Below are 14,241 nucleotides of genomic sequence, written 5' to 3' on the forward strand. Positions count from 1 at the left end.
GTTGTGAGTGTAAGGAGATGTTGTCAAATGTAATGGGGGAGGTAATATGGAGGAGTAATTTTAGTTTATATTTGACAACATCTCCAAAGGTTGTGTGAGAGAGAGAGAGAGATTGGTGGAAAAGAATGAATGGGAGTGGTTAGATGGCGGTCGGAAGCATGTCTGTTGTGGCACTCTGGAGGTAGTCAATGGAAGTCTGTTACGAGAGTTGTAAACAGTGAGGCGTCTGGTCGAGTCAGTGTTGGTTTTGGCAGCAGTTTTCCTTTGGTGTTTCGTTGTTTGGGTGTTATTTGATAGATTTTGGGGTTGTGAAGTTGTTGTGTGTGTGTCTGTCTGGTTGTGGTGAGGTTAAGAAGGTTGGTGGTGCATTTTCGGTGTCTGTGAGTGGTGGTTGGGGGGGCAGGGTTGGTTTTGGCGGGTTGTTGTTTACTGCTGTAAGTCGTGTGGTTTGTCGGGTTTTTTTTCAGGCGGTTGGTGTTCATCTGCATTTAGTTGTTGGGTTACTGAGTTTTTGTGGGGTTGTGGGTCTCGGGTGGTTGATTTGTGTTTGGTTGTCGGCGGTGGTTGTGTGTTGGCTAGCCTATAGCCTATATCCAGTGGACGACAGCACAGCCTAGTCCTAGGTATCAGAAGCCAGCGGTGAGTACCTGTTTGTGTTTTTTTTGTTCTGTATGTAGGTAGTTGGGGGCAATTGTCCTGCTGTGTTTTTTAGTGTTAAGTGGAAAAGTGTGATTGAGGGTGGGTTTGATAGCCAGACAGGTTAAGTTTATGTGGGGAGGTTACTTGTTTTTGTGATCCCGCCACATTATGTTAATGATGTATTTGAAATTATCAATTATTCTACCGTAAATAGTATTGTTCTCCCTTAAATAGTAACGTTGTATTCTTATAAAATTTTAAAAAAGGGATTTTGACGAAGGAAAAATCTATTTCTGGGCAACGACCTGTGTCGCCCTGTGAAATGGTTCCTTTGATACTATTTCTGAAGAATAAATATTGCTATTCATCCTAGAGAAAAAAGAAACAATATAATGCCAAGATAAATGGCTCGCTCACTTCTTATAGAAGTGTCGGTATAGTAAGGAGCGAGTGGAATCATTACCAGAGGTCCCTTGCCATTTAGCTTCTTCCTTCGACAAAACCCCGAACTACGGAGGAGCCGTGCTACAGCTCCCGGTCTACTACTACCGTGAGCGCCTCCGACGCCTGAGACGTTCATTCCTGAAGATAGCCTCCAAGCTTGGGGTAAAGCTGGGTGAGGATAATCTAAACTAATAGGGTGGGGTTTCTCACAGGGCGACACAGGTCGTTGCCCAGAAATAGATTTTTCCTTCGTCAAAATCCCTTTTCTGGGCTTGACCTGTGTCGGCCTGTGAAATAGTACCAGAGAATGCCAAACACCAAGCTTGAGGAACAGTACAGATATTAAGAAGGGTAAAAGTTAAACATTGTAAGGTTAATAGTATAACTAATCAACTAAAATTACAGTCTTACCAAAGGGAAAGTATAAGCCCTAAAACACGGGTTATCACTTAAAATTAGTTAGCCTAACAACAAACAATAACAATACAGGTTAGGCAAAGACAGGATATAAGTTGATACATACAAAAGAATGGAACTGAATCCAATTAGAATGATGAACAAAAGCAAACTCAAGGTAACCCAATACATGGAGGTGACTAAACTAAGTAAGGGTGCAATGGGGCAGGTAGAAGGGAAGGCTACAAGAAGTTATAGTAAAAATTAAGAATCAGGAGAAACTGTGTTTCCAGCTGCCACTGCTGGAAATTTGAGGGCTTCTAAGGGTTTTAGGTAGTGCCGTTTGAAAACTGTCGGAGATTTCCAGCCTGTATACTTCTTAAGATCGTCAAAATTCATGTGTTGGAAATAATTAATAGATGTGGCCACTGCCCTAACATCGTGGGCCCGAGGAAAGGACTCTGGATTGGCCCGTTTAATGAAGTATAAAATTTGTTGCCTGATCCCTTTTAGGGATAATGTACCACCTTCCTTCCTAATGAACAATGGGCCTGAAGATTTCAGAGTTGTTCTGCTTAGGTAGGCTCTTAATGAGTTGACAGGACAAAGGGAAATGTCTTGAGGTAGTGGTAGGATTTTCCACGAGGACCATCTGTCCTGTGGGTCTTCATTTTTGGCTAGAAAATGGCGATCTGGGGATAAGAGGACTTCCCCTGAGGGGAAGAACTCAATGTGGCCTGGTTCCCTTGATAAAGCTGACAGTTCTGATATTCTAGCTCCGGAGGCTAAACTTAATAAGAATAGGGTTTTCCTCAGGAGGGATATATAATTGCAAGAGTCATTGTTAATGTCCGAGGCCAGTTTGAGGACATCATTTAAGAACCCAAGAGACTGGATTTAGGTCTCGTTGATGGTCTTAATCTAGCACAAGCTTTTGGTATGGACGTAAAGTACGAATCCGTAAGGTCTATGCTAAAACCAAATTGGAAGATCTTTTTAAGAGCTGATTTGGTCGTAGTGATAGTGCTTGCTGCTAAGCCTTTCTCAAACAATGATCTGAAGAAAGTTATGGCTAGGTTCGTTGTCATGACTTGAGAATTTGACAACTTAAGGAACTCTGCTAGTTTCTTGACAGATGAATCATATTGTCGGAGAGTAGATTTTCTTTTATCTGATTCCAAGAATGAGATTTTCTGGGGATCAATTTCTGCATTCCTCATGGCTGCGAATTTCAGAAAATCCATAAAGTTAGGGTTTTCTGAATTCTTGAAGAAGCGGACACAGTCTGAGTTTGCACTAACTGGGTTAGTTAGGGGTTGGGAATCCGTAGTGGTCGGAGTCTCAACTCTAGGAGTAGAGGGAACCAATTGCTCTTGGGCCAGTTGGGAGCTACTAGAGCTACTTGGCCTTTGAATGTCCTGAGTTTGTCTAAAACTTTCATGAGAAGGTTCACCGGAGGGAAGAAGGTAAATATTCTTCCATTCGTTCCAATCGAGGATCATTGCATCCGTAGCGTATGCTAGAGGATCGAGGTTGGGTGCCACGTAACAAGGGAGTTTGTGGTTTGACTCCGTGGCGAAGAGGTCTACTTGGAGTCCGGGGACTTGTAGACTGATCCAATTGAATGAACTCCTGTCCAGTGTCCACTCCGATTCCAACGGAGCGGAGCGCGATAGAGCGTCTGCTACTACGTTCTTGACTCCTGCCAGGTGAGTGGCTGACAGGTGCCATTTGTTTTTGCTTGCCAGAGAAAAGATGGCTATCATGACATGGTTCAAGTGGCTTGACTTGGATCCGCCCCTGTTGATGCAGTGTACTACTATGCACTGTCCAGAACTAATTTGAAATGAGAGTTCTTGGGCGGACGGGAGTCGTTTCAGTGTGAGGAATACTGCCATGGCCTCCAGTACATTGATGTGTAGCTGGCGGAATGTTAACGACCAAGTTCCTTGAACTTTTTTTGTACTGGGAGTATCCTCCCCACCCTGTTAGTGAGGCGTCTGTGTGGATCACTAATGATGGAGGGGGAAACTGTAGAGGAATTGCTTTTGAAAGGTTCTTTGTCTCCGTCCAGGGACGGAGACGTTTCCGTAAGATCGCTGGGATAGAGGCTAGTTTGTCCCGTGATCTGCAATTCGCTCTTGAGCGCCTTACTCTGTTTATATCTTTGAGTTTGGCTCTGAGCAGAACGTCTGTGACTGATGCAAACTGGAGTGAGCCCAGGATCCTCTCCTGGCACCTCCTGAATGTTTGTTGTCGTTTGAGAAATTGTTTGTAGCTCTTGCAATTTCTTTCCTTTTCAACGACGGAATTGATAGTGTGCGCGATTGTAAGTCCCACTGAAGGCCTAACCACTGGAATCGAGATTCCGGTGTTAGTCTGGACTTGGTTTTGTTTATTTGAAAACCTAAATGTTCCAGGAATTTGATCACTCTGACCGTTGCTTTTTTGCATTCTTTGGGGTTCTTTGCCCAAATAAGCCAATCGTCCAGATAAGCCACTAACATTATTCCCTGTTTCCTTAGCTCTTGCACTACTGCTTCCGCCAATTTGGTGAAGATCCTGGGGGCTATGTTGAGCCCGAATGGCATTACCTTGAAGGAGTAGGATCTGTTGCCTAGTTTGAAGCCTAGGAATGGACGGAAGTGTCTGGCTATGGGAACATGATAGTAGGCATCTGTAAGATCTATAGAGGTTGTGACGGCCCCACGGGGAAGTAAGGTCCGTACCTGCGAAACGGTCAGCATCCTGAACTTGTCGCAATGAATGAATAAGTTTCAGATGGGACAAGTCTAAGATGATTCTTCGGTTTACCGAGTCTTTCTTTGGCACGCTGAACAAGCGTCCTTGAAATTTTAAATTGTTGACTCTTGAGACTACTCCTTTGAGAAGGAGGTCTTCGGTATACTCTACCAATTCTGTTGTTGGTGCTTGATAGAATCTGTTGGTTGGAGGAGGGCCCTCTAGCCAACTCCAACCTAGTCCTTTTGTTACTATACTATGAGCCCAAGGGCTGAACCCCCACCTCTGGCGGAAGAGGTACAGCCTCCCTCCTACCTTGGGACTCTCACTGCTGGTTTGCCGAGGGGCGGCCACCTCTTGCTCCTCGGAAACCTCTTCCTCTGTTAGCAGCCCTGCCGGATCCTCTGAATCGAGAGGCACCTCTTGCTCTGCTGCCTCTCGCAAACCTATTGAAAGCCTGAAAGTTCTGGCTTTCATAGTTGGAATTGTAGGCTGGCGAAGACAGCAAAGGAAGTAGAGGGTGAGATTGCTGGGACTGAGGGGTCAGAACAAGGTATTGTTGTTGACCCTTCGACGATGGTTGCCCTTGTGATGCTGGGACTGCCTGAACCAACGTTTGTTGAGAAGGCTGAAGGGAGAGAACTTCCTTGGTTTCTTCTTGTTCCTTGGGTTAGGACCAGAAGATTCCTGCCTCCGCTTTGCTACCAGTCCCCACCTGACTTTGAGGCACTGGTTAACCTTAGAAGCCTCATGAAGGACTTCTGCTACTACTGGTGCTGGAAAGAGGTCCATTCCCCAAATTGAGGAAGCAATCAGTTTATTCGGTTCATGGCGGATAGTAGCTTCCGCCAGAACGTGCTTCCTACAATTTCTCCTGGCTATGAGGAAGTCGTAAAGGTCACACTGCATGGTGTGCAGCAGACCTTTAGCCAAAACTTTAAATAATGGCTCTTGTTGGTATACAAGAGCCGTCATCTCCGCCATAGTCATGGAGGAAAGGGATCTCGCGAGCCTAGTCCGGGCGTCGTACTCCATCTGGATGAGAGAGTCCGACAACCTGGGGAGTCTCTCACTAAAGAGAGAGGTGGCACAGTCCGCCTTTAGTTTTTTTTCCTACTGAGAAAGTAGGAACTGCCCCCTCGAAGTATGTCTCGGAGCCTGGGACTAAGAGAGAGGTGGGTTCCGTCTCTCGTAGTTGAGGCAGGGGCTCGTCTTTCAGGGTGGCCTGAAAGGTTGCTTCCACTACCTTAAGGGTCAGTGGTAGCGGAGTCCCTTCCACCGGAGTAAAAATGGTGAAAGGACTCCTAAAGGCTGTGATGCGGGTGTTTTCACACCCCCATTCTTCCAGACTTCTCATTAGAGTCTGCTGTGCCTGTTCCCCTCGGAAGGATCACTGTTTCCTTGGGAACCTTGTCCTCTCTCATCATCGCTGCTTCCGTTAGTCGGACGTAGCCAATGAATGGTGGTTGAAGGTCCTCCTGGGGTGGAACTCGAAGTCCTCCACGGCCCCCCCTTCACCCGAGTTCCTATGCCTTCGATTGTCAACATTCCGTTGACAAACGGGGCATACGAAGCGATCCTCCAAGGGTTGGCCGCCTTGAATTCCGGCAGTTGGCTGGAATCTGGCATTGGAAGAGGAGAAGGTGGCACAGATAGAGAGGAACCTGCCGCAATCGAGGTTTGGATCCCGGCGATGGCATTCTCCTGAGCGGCCAGCCGTTCCGCCAGCGATTGGATCGACTGGCCGGAAGACGTAACAGAACTGGAGAGCTGGGAGAGCACTGAGCCGACCTTGTTGTCAACCAAGGCCCTACGATCACTCCCACCTGCTCCAGATGTTAGCCGAAAAGGATTCGGGATCAAAAAGAGGGACTTGAGCCCGATCCTTACGTGATCTATGTTTGGGGGACCTCGACGCAGAGGAAGAGGCCTCCCTTGACCTAACTGATCCGGGGTGGTGAGCCGGAGTTACAGTGTCTGTCAGGATGACCGATTTCTTGGGGAGAGACTTTTTAAGTTTCTCCTCGGTCATCTTAGCCTTGGGGATCACTGAAGTAGCCTTAGGACGGACAGACCGCTGCTCTTCAGGGAAGCCCCGGAAAGAAGTGGAAGTAGAAGGATCAGTAGAAGGTGATGGAGAAAGGGAATTCAGGAAAGGGCCCTGAGAACCCACAGAAGCTGCCCCTACTACACCCTTACCTGTACCCATGGAGTCAATAGCCATGGGTTCAACGTCGAGGTTCATTGCCGCAACGTCTTCTGCAACGTCCTCTGGGAAATCCCCCTCCTGTAGGGAGATCATGACTTGAAGGTCGGCCAGCAAAGGGGCGGCCGCTATCGGGTCCACCACTGATCCTTTCTTGGCTTCTGGGAATATTAGGTCCGCCATATCCTGGGTAAGAATGTAGGGGCGGCCCTTCGAATTCCGGCCAAAACCCCCTACCCAAGCTTTGAGAGTCGACAAAGCTTTCTTCTTTTCTTCATCAGAACCCTGTAAAAAAAGGGTCTAGAGTTAGGGAGAGGATAGGGGAGGAATGTCTGTTGTGTTGAGATTATATGAATGTGTGTCTCATATGTGAAAGGTATAATATAACAACAAGTATTCCAGGTGACGAATGAATGAAGAAAGTGCTAAGAACTTACTACTAGTGAGGCATCTCCTACTAGCAAGTAGCAGGTTTGGCAAGCTTCATGATGCCAAACGATAAAATCCTCCACTTTCACTGCACATCCTGCATGAGAACGGCAAACTATATGGCCGCACGGGTCTTGGAGGATGGCATTGCACCCAATCTCCTGGCACAACATCTGTAAGTCAAAGGGTACATGAGTACCAATGACAACCTCCGGTGGAATAATATGCAAACTATCCGTGGGTGCCGGAGTAGGACCGACTGATAGAGATCTACATATGAATATCACGTAGAAAAGTTACGAGGGGGGAAGAAAGTCTCTGCCTCCGCCTAAGCTCACTTGTCATATGACTAAAAATAGACTCCGTAGGGCCCGGAGTTCTCCGTATGGCCCGGAGTTAATTAATATTGAGTGAGCAATGTCAAACTTCTAACGAAGCAAGGGATAGTACGAGAGGCGGAAATAAAAAAAACCCCGGAGTAACGCAAAAGATTCTAAACATTAAATAACACAAAATAAAACAAAATAAAAACCCATTATATCAGTAAGTGCTCGTGTGAACTATCCTAAGTGGATAGGAAACCCAGTGGTTCCCTCCCCCCCTCTCTATGTTCGGTAGCGGCGGATAGACACCTGCCGGACTGAACTGAGGGGGAAAGAGTAGGGAAGAACGTGGGGTAGGGGAGCCCTCCCCCTGAGCGGCCAGTTAAGGACGGAGAAGATGGGGGGAGGAGGTCCCCAGCCCCCGAGGCACGTGACGAGTGAGAATACCAGTAGGGGAGGGGAGATCCCCACCAGTCCCGTGAGTCACCCCCTCTCATGCAGACTCGGACGCTAGCTGTGAGAAACGAGTCATCACCCATCGATGTGGATGGCAATGTATGGAGGGGGGGAATGGGGGGAGGGACGGGAGGGGGACCCCGTAACCGGGTGGCTCACCGTGATCAACCGGTGGTCTTCCCAGCCAGGTGAAAGACACGAGGTGGGGTGGGGAAGAACTGTCGGAACAACATCAATATCACTGATATAAATAGGATTACTTATAATAATCAATCAAATAAAATTAAAGCGATATCTTAAAGCTAGACTAACACGGGGAACACGAAGCTAAGCAAACAGAAAATTAGGTTAATCGCCGATCCGAAGAAAGGGGTATGTTAGCCTAATTTAACCTCTAGTTCAAGAAAACGGGGGCAGGCTAATCACAATCGACAATTGGGGTTTGAAAGCCTAACTTAACGGTAAAATAAATGATAACAGGGAAGCTAATCGCCATACCGAAGCATGGTGTATGTTAGCCAACCTAGTACCTATAATATTATTAAAGGTAATCAGGAACTAGAGAAGGAAAGAGAGAACATCAGAATAATTAAGATGATATGACTCTCAATCGTGACTGATAAAACTCCTAACAATGTAAGGCGTAGCTAGACTAAGGTCCGAAACGTGCGGTCGGAGCGTGCCCCGTGGAGGCCTAACTAAAAAACTAACTGCATAAAGATATAGAGACTATGTATAAGTAACCATATCTAAAGTACTGAGAAAAAGGGAAATCTCTAACGGTATGGAAGACCGAAAGAGATAACCCGTACCGCCATGCGGTCGAGGGGCATACGGCCGATAAGGCTCCGAATATGTATAAAACACGAAGATCATCATAAAATGAGATCAGTAACCCCAACCCAAACGTACTTAACTTAGAAGCAGAAGCTGAAGACATCTTGAAATAAAAGATATCATAAAATGAGCTCAGTAACCCCCAAACAGTACGTTAACTTAGAAGCAAAGCGTGAAGACATCTTGAAAATAAAAGATAATCCAAAATAGAGCGAAACACAGCACCAAAAAAATTTTAACGTTTGGTGTAACACGCGCTATCGAAAGGAAATGACGTCTCAGGCGTCGGAGGCGCTCACGGTAGTAGTAGACCGGGAGCTGTAGCACGGCTCCTCCGTAGTTCGGGGTTTTGTCGAAGGAAGAAGCTAAATGGCAAGGGACCTCTGGTAGTGATTCCACTCGCTCCTTACTATACCGACACTTCTATAAGAAGTGAGCGAGCCATTTATCTCGGCATTATATAGTTTCTTTTTTCTCTAGGATGAATAGCAATATTTATTCTTCAGAAATAGTATCAAAGGAACCATTTCACAGGCCGACACAGGTCAAGCCCAGAAAGTCCTTTGTTACAGCTTGCCTTTAATTAAAACCAAATAATTGTTTTTAGAGCAAACAGATTTTCAAATAAACCTCAGTTGCACCAGTATACTCCAAAATAATCAGTTTACCTTCTTACTGGTATGACAATAGCTGATTATCATCTAGATCAGAAGGTTTAACAACTTCCTGATTGCTATTTCACGTCTCCAAAAACTTGTGCGTATAAAAGAAAGTGCCTTTATTTATTCCAATAATTTTTACACAACATTACTACTAATATTTCTTTTAACCTAGCATGCTTAATTTTGTCATTGTATCCAAAGTAAAAAAAAATGACCAAAACTGAAACAATTTTTCCATCAAAAAACAAAACACACTAATTATACCCTCAAGTGACTATTTATAAACAAGGTGGTACCATCTATCTAACACATATGCTGGACTGCAAATGCATAACAAAACAAAGGTATGAAAAAGCAATTTCAAAATAACACAATATATCTGAAAACCTGGCCAAAATAATGATAATGACAAGTTTCTGTTTCTTGATCTCTGACAGATCTGTTACAATTATCTTGTTTATCAAAATTATATATTTCCAATTCCCATGTTAAAACTTTCCCTAATTTACATGGCAGACCCTTTTTTTTTTGTTTAAAAAAGACATGTTCCAATTAACATGAAGCAAACTCAGCCTAGTTTATAGTATCTACAATCACAAATTAGAAACAACAATGCCTTGAAACTTACCAAACTAATATCTACCACTCAACCTACAGAATACAAAATCTGGGAGTAAACCAAAGCAGTAAAAACAGAATTTGATGCATCACAAGCATAATTTATAGCTTAAACTTCAGTCTACTTGTGAATGTGGATGATGTCTTAAAGTAATCACCAAGTTCCATACGGAGAAACAACCCAAGCAGCTGTTAAAACAAAGACAGAAGCATAAGGCACATGTAGGGATGTGTAAACAACATAAACAATATGTTTCAAAATTTTACAACAGCTGTTGACTGAAGTTTGGACATTCACAAAAAAAAAAATCTTTAAGATATAAACCAAGATGAAAAGAGTTTGCAGTTATCATGCTGGAATTAAATTCTGAGGATGAAATGTTTCGCAATCAAGTTTTTTTTCAGTGATGAAGGAACCTTTTATATTTCAGGGAAGCTGAATACACACAATGTGAAAATCTGGGGATCAGAACATCGCTGAGTGTGGAGGGCTGGGAGGGCCCTTGTATGCATAGGAGCTTTCACTGTTCTTACTAACTTACAAGCAACTTCATTTTGCTTATCACTATAGAATGGCTGAGTAGTATTGTGTGGGGACTAGGGCCAGAAGAGCTGAGTGGGAGGATTGCAAAAGCCTTCCTCTGCTTGGGAACTTTCAAAACCGTTATTGGCTTAAAACCAATTCATTGGACATCTTTTTCTTTATGGATTTGGGGTTAGATATGTCATGACTATGTTACACAAGTTTCATTCTCTCATTTGCTTCTTGTGTGTGTGTCTGTGTCCTCCCCCTCTCACTTCCTTTCAACTCCCTACCTCCAATGAATAGCTTTAACAGTGACAATGGTTTTATGAGAAAATATTCTAATATTAAATAAGTTTTTCTGAAGTTGAAATACCTGCAAGCTGAAATACTTGAACAGATTATAAAATAACCTATGTATTTGTATAATCTACTCAGCTCTGTTGCATTAGAACTTAAATTGCTTATTGGACTGCATTTATACAAAGGTAATCAATGTTTTCTTGCCTCGGTGGATATTTGAGTTTTACTGACTCCCTGTACGTCTCCATATTTGTCCATACTTGTCGCTCCAAAGGATCACTTAGTGTGAATAACCAAAGTTTTTAACCAAAATGTTGCAGCATTCAAGAGCATGTTTTGCCGAGTGGTAAAACTTATATCAATCTGACTAACTGCCTTACCTTATCTGTCAATGTAGTACCGCTGGAAACGCCAAAAAATAAATATCACTCCCATAAAATTATTATTCCTTATATTATTTTTCAGTTTTGCAAGGGTTTTCTTATAGACTGGTTTAATTGTCTAGTGCTCTAGCCATAGTGACCATTTTTTGTACTGACAATGTACTTTCCTATATGATCCACAATTCCTCTCATGATGGCATTCACTCAAATTTCTAATCAAAATGAACTGTTTTAGCTCAGTAAGGTTAGATCAACCTTAAATTTGTTTCTGCCCTTCTTTATTTTATTGCTTTGTATAATTTCAAAGTAATGGAATGGAATTTTTTTGTTTTTAAAGGATATAATTGACCTTGCTTGCTTTGTTTGTATGGTGTTTTTATGTTGCATGGAACCAATGATTATTCAGCAATGGGACCAACAGCTTTATGTGACTTCCGAACCAAGTCAAGAGTGAACTTCTATCACCAGAAATACACATCTCTAACTCTTCAATGGAATGCCTGAGAATCAAACTCGTGGCCACCAAGGTGGCAGGCCAAGACCATACCGATCACACCACTGAGGTGCTACCTTGCTTGCTGCCAATGCCTGTTTGACATCTTTGTATAATTGGTTATCAAACACTCATTTATCAGAAAGCTAACAATTGTTGACGAGGAACAATAATACTTTTTTCTAAATTGAATTGTAAAGGCAAATTTTGTCTTGTGACCATTTTATAGTTTAAATTTAAAAATGAATGTGTAGTAGTACATAAAATATTTTTATACTGATTTTCATTGGTAGTGTCAATTAATTTTCCCAGATAAAAATACGTCACGTAATAGACATTAGAGAAGATGAAATCACAATGTAGAACACTTAGTCTAGGAATGAAAATTATCTTAAAAATACAAAGAAATTACCTAAAAACTCTATCATTTAAACATGGTCAGGAGAATGAAGTGCAATTTAAAAAAAAAGTAATTTTAAAACAGATATATACTCCTAGTCATAATACGTAAATGCTTAAGCTATAATTATACAAAAAAATAATAATCAAAAGGGCTCTCAGTATGTATGGAATTTACACCACTTTTCCCTGTTCATCTCCTTTTATCAAAAGGTTAAGTTGGAGTAAGCCATTTAAGTGTCTTACTCTAAATTAAAAAATTCAAGACTATATTCTCTTAAAGAAACTGAAACAGCTGTCAGCTTTTGAATGACTCCTAGGAACTTGGTAACAGTTAAGACATCACAGATGTTTAAGGATGGAGAGAAACAGAAGGGGCTGTTAACAATATATGTACCTTGTAATAGAGGGAAACACATACTTTTGTACATCTTCAAATTTCATAAATAAACGTTCAATCAGTTGCCTTGAACTTATTCAAAATATCTTAGCTCACTACAGTCCACAAATGCTTACAATTATAATTATCTCACAATGTAGTAACATTACCACTTTAAAAGCTCCACATCAAATGCATACATCTTCTACAATAAGACCAGCAAACATTACTACAATTGGCCATGAATACATAAAATAACTCTTGACATACAGAAAAGATAGTTTGTACCACCATTACACAATCAACTTGTAGTGAATTCAATAATGACATTTCAAGATTAAAATAATACAGAAAAATAAATCAGCAATTTTGTCTTCAAGCTACTTTCACCCAATATAAGATTTGAAAAGAAGAGGAAAATTTATTAATCGGTACCATCACTTCTTCCTTAACCTTGATTGTGAAAACCACAAATACAATTACATATTTTGTTGAGTTTCATACCTGAATACAGATTAGAAAATCTATAATGCTAAAGCTACTCTTAAAAAGAACATTTAGAGAAAATGCATTATCTTTACTCTTAAAAATATAACTGCAAAAGAGCACAAACAATCTTTTATCTTTCACAATAAACCAAATCCCATGCAAACTTAATTACTTACAATCCAATAGTATTGTGCTTAATATTCAGAGTTTATTAAAATAAGATGCACACAGTTTCAATTTACCCACCACTAAAAATTGTACCTTAAAAGCATTTCATAACTAGCAACTGCTAAGGTCACACTGCGGATATACTGCATTATGCTAATCACAGTAAATGCAAGGTGTATCAAATATACCATTACCTTCTTATTGGGACCTTCCTCCTCCTGTCAAAGCATTTCAAGACAAATACAATATGAAGGAAAAAAGGTTTGGAATCGTTTCAGTCTTAATTATCAAGATAGCACACAATCACTACAATAAATTATTACTCACCCCTTGAATATAATTAAAAGTATACTAATCATTGAAAGAAACCACAGGGGTGGTTATAAGTACTGATTTTTAAAAAAAACCAAGAGTCAGCCAAATTCAAGAAAAATATAGCGAAGCCAGTCACAGCTTTCTACGGCTACAATAAAACATTCAAGCTCCAAATTACTGTTCTAGCTCACACACATGCATTCTTAGTGCCACAAAAGACACAGTACATATTCATATATCCACCAATGTACAATTTGAGGCAGAATATTAAATGAAAATGAAAGTATCCATCTGGTACAGTACCAAAAGAGCATTTCCAAAGCCAAAATACTGAAGCTCTTCTACCAGTATACCAGTTAACCATAATATCAGTAAACAAGTCAACTGATTGATAACTATAATGACAAGATTATCCATTAATAATGCAACAGAAAGGTCACAAATGATTTTATAATCTATAAACTAGAAGTTAACAAAAAATATAACACCCAGTAGTATCTGAGTGATTGTTCACTTGAAGTAGTCTGCTAATGAACTGTAAAACAGTAAATTTATTCTTACGGCAAATAAGCAAAATAACTTACTTTCTCTAAGTGTATTATTGTTTAGGGAAAAATGCAATTAACCTATATAGACTAGCATACTGTGTACTATTATGGAACTAGAGAAGAGACATTGTAAAAGTATGAAAACATGCATATACATCAAATTCACTCTTCACATACAATCACAACTCTTAAAACATGCACTTTTGTGTTAAATGAACCCACATCTTCAATGATATAATTAATATAGTACTGTAGTATACAGAACCTGAATAGTACAATATAGATATGGACAATGAAAAAAGATACACAAGCGTTACTATGTCATTTAGAAACAAAAAAACTCCAGTCTGTGATAAAGGGAAGAAAAGTCTCTGTCAATCAAGAGTACTTCATATCCCTTCATAACAAATTTACTGGTCTTGTAAAGATGTGAGTCCTTATTGCAGGATGTAGTGTATTGACTTACTGGTCAGTATCTTCATTTACGAA

General features: G+C 41.4%; 1 protein-coding gene across 5 annotated transcripts in view; it reads right to left on the reverse strand.

The window, feature by feature from the left end:
* Window positions 1-14,241, reverse strand: part of LOC135220913 (syntaxin-binding protein 5-like) — a 1,025,750-nt gene that overhangs the window by 115,475 nt on the left and 896,034 nt on the right. For 4 of the 5 annotated variants that reach the window (XM_064258544.1, XM_064258545.1, XM_064258541.1 and 1 more), the window contains exon 20: window positions 14,219-14,241. This exon is cut by the window's right edge and continues 61 nt beyond it. The exons of the other annotated variant lie outside the window; for it this stretch is intronic. In XM_064258544.1, coding sequence (XP_064114614.1) covers window positions 14,219-14,241 — 23 coding nt within the window. The remainder of the gene's footprint in view (window positions 1-14,218) is intronic. 5 annotated transcript variants of the gene reach the window in all.

Source organism: Macrobrachium nipponense, chromosome 2 (assembly GCF_015104395.2).
Source record: "Macrobrachium nipponense isolate FS-2020 chromosome 2, ASM1510439v2, whole genome shotgun sequence".
NCBI classification, from domain to species: domain Eukaryota; kingdom Metazoa; phylum Arthropoda; class Malacostraca; order Decapoda; family Palaemonidae; genus Macrobrachium; species Macrobrachium nipponense.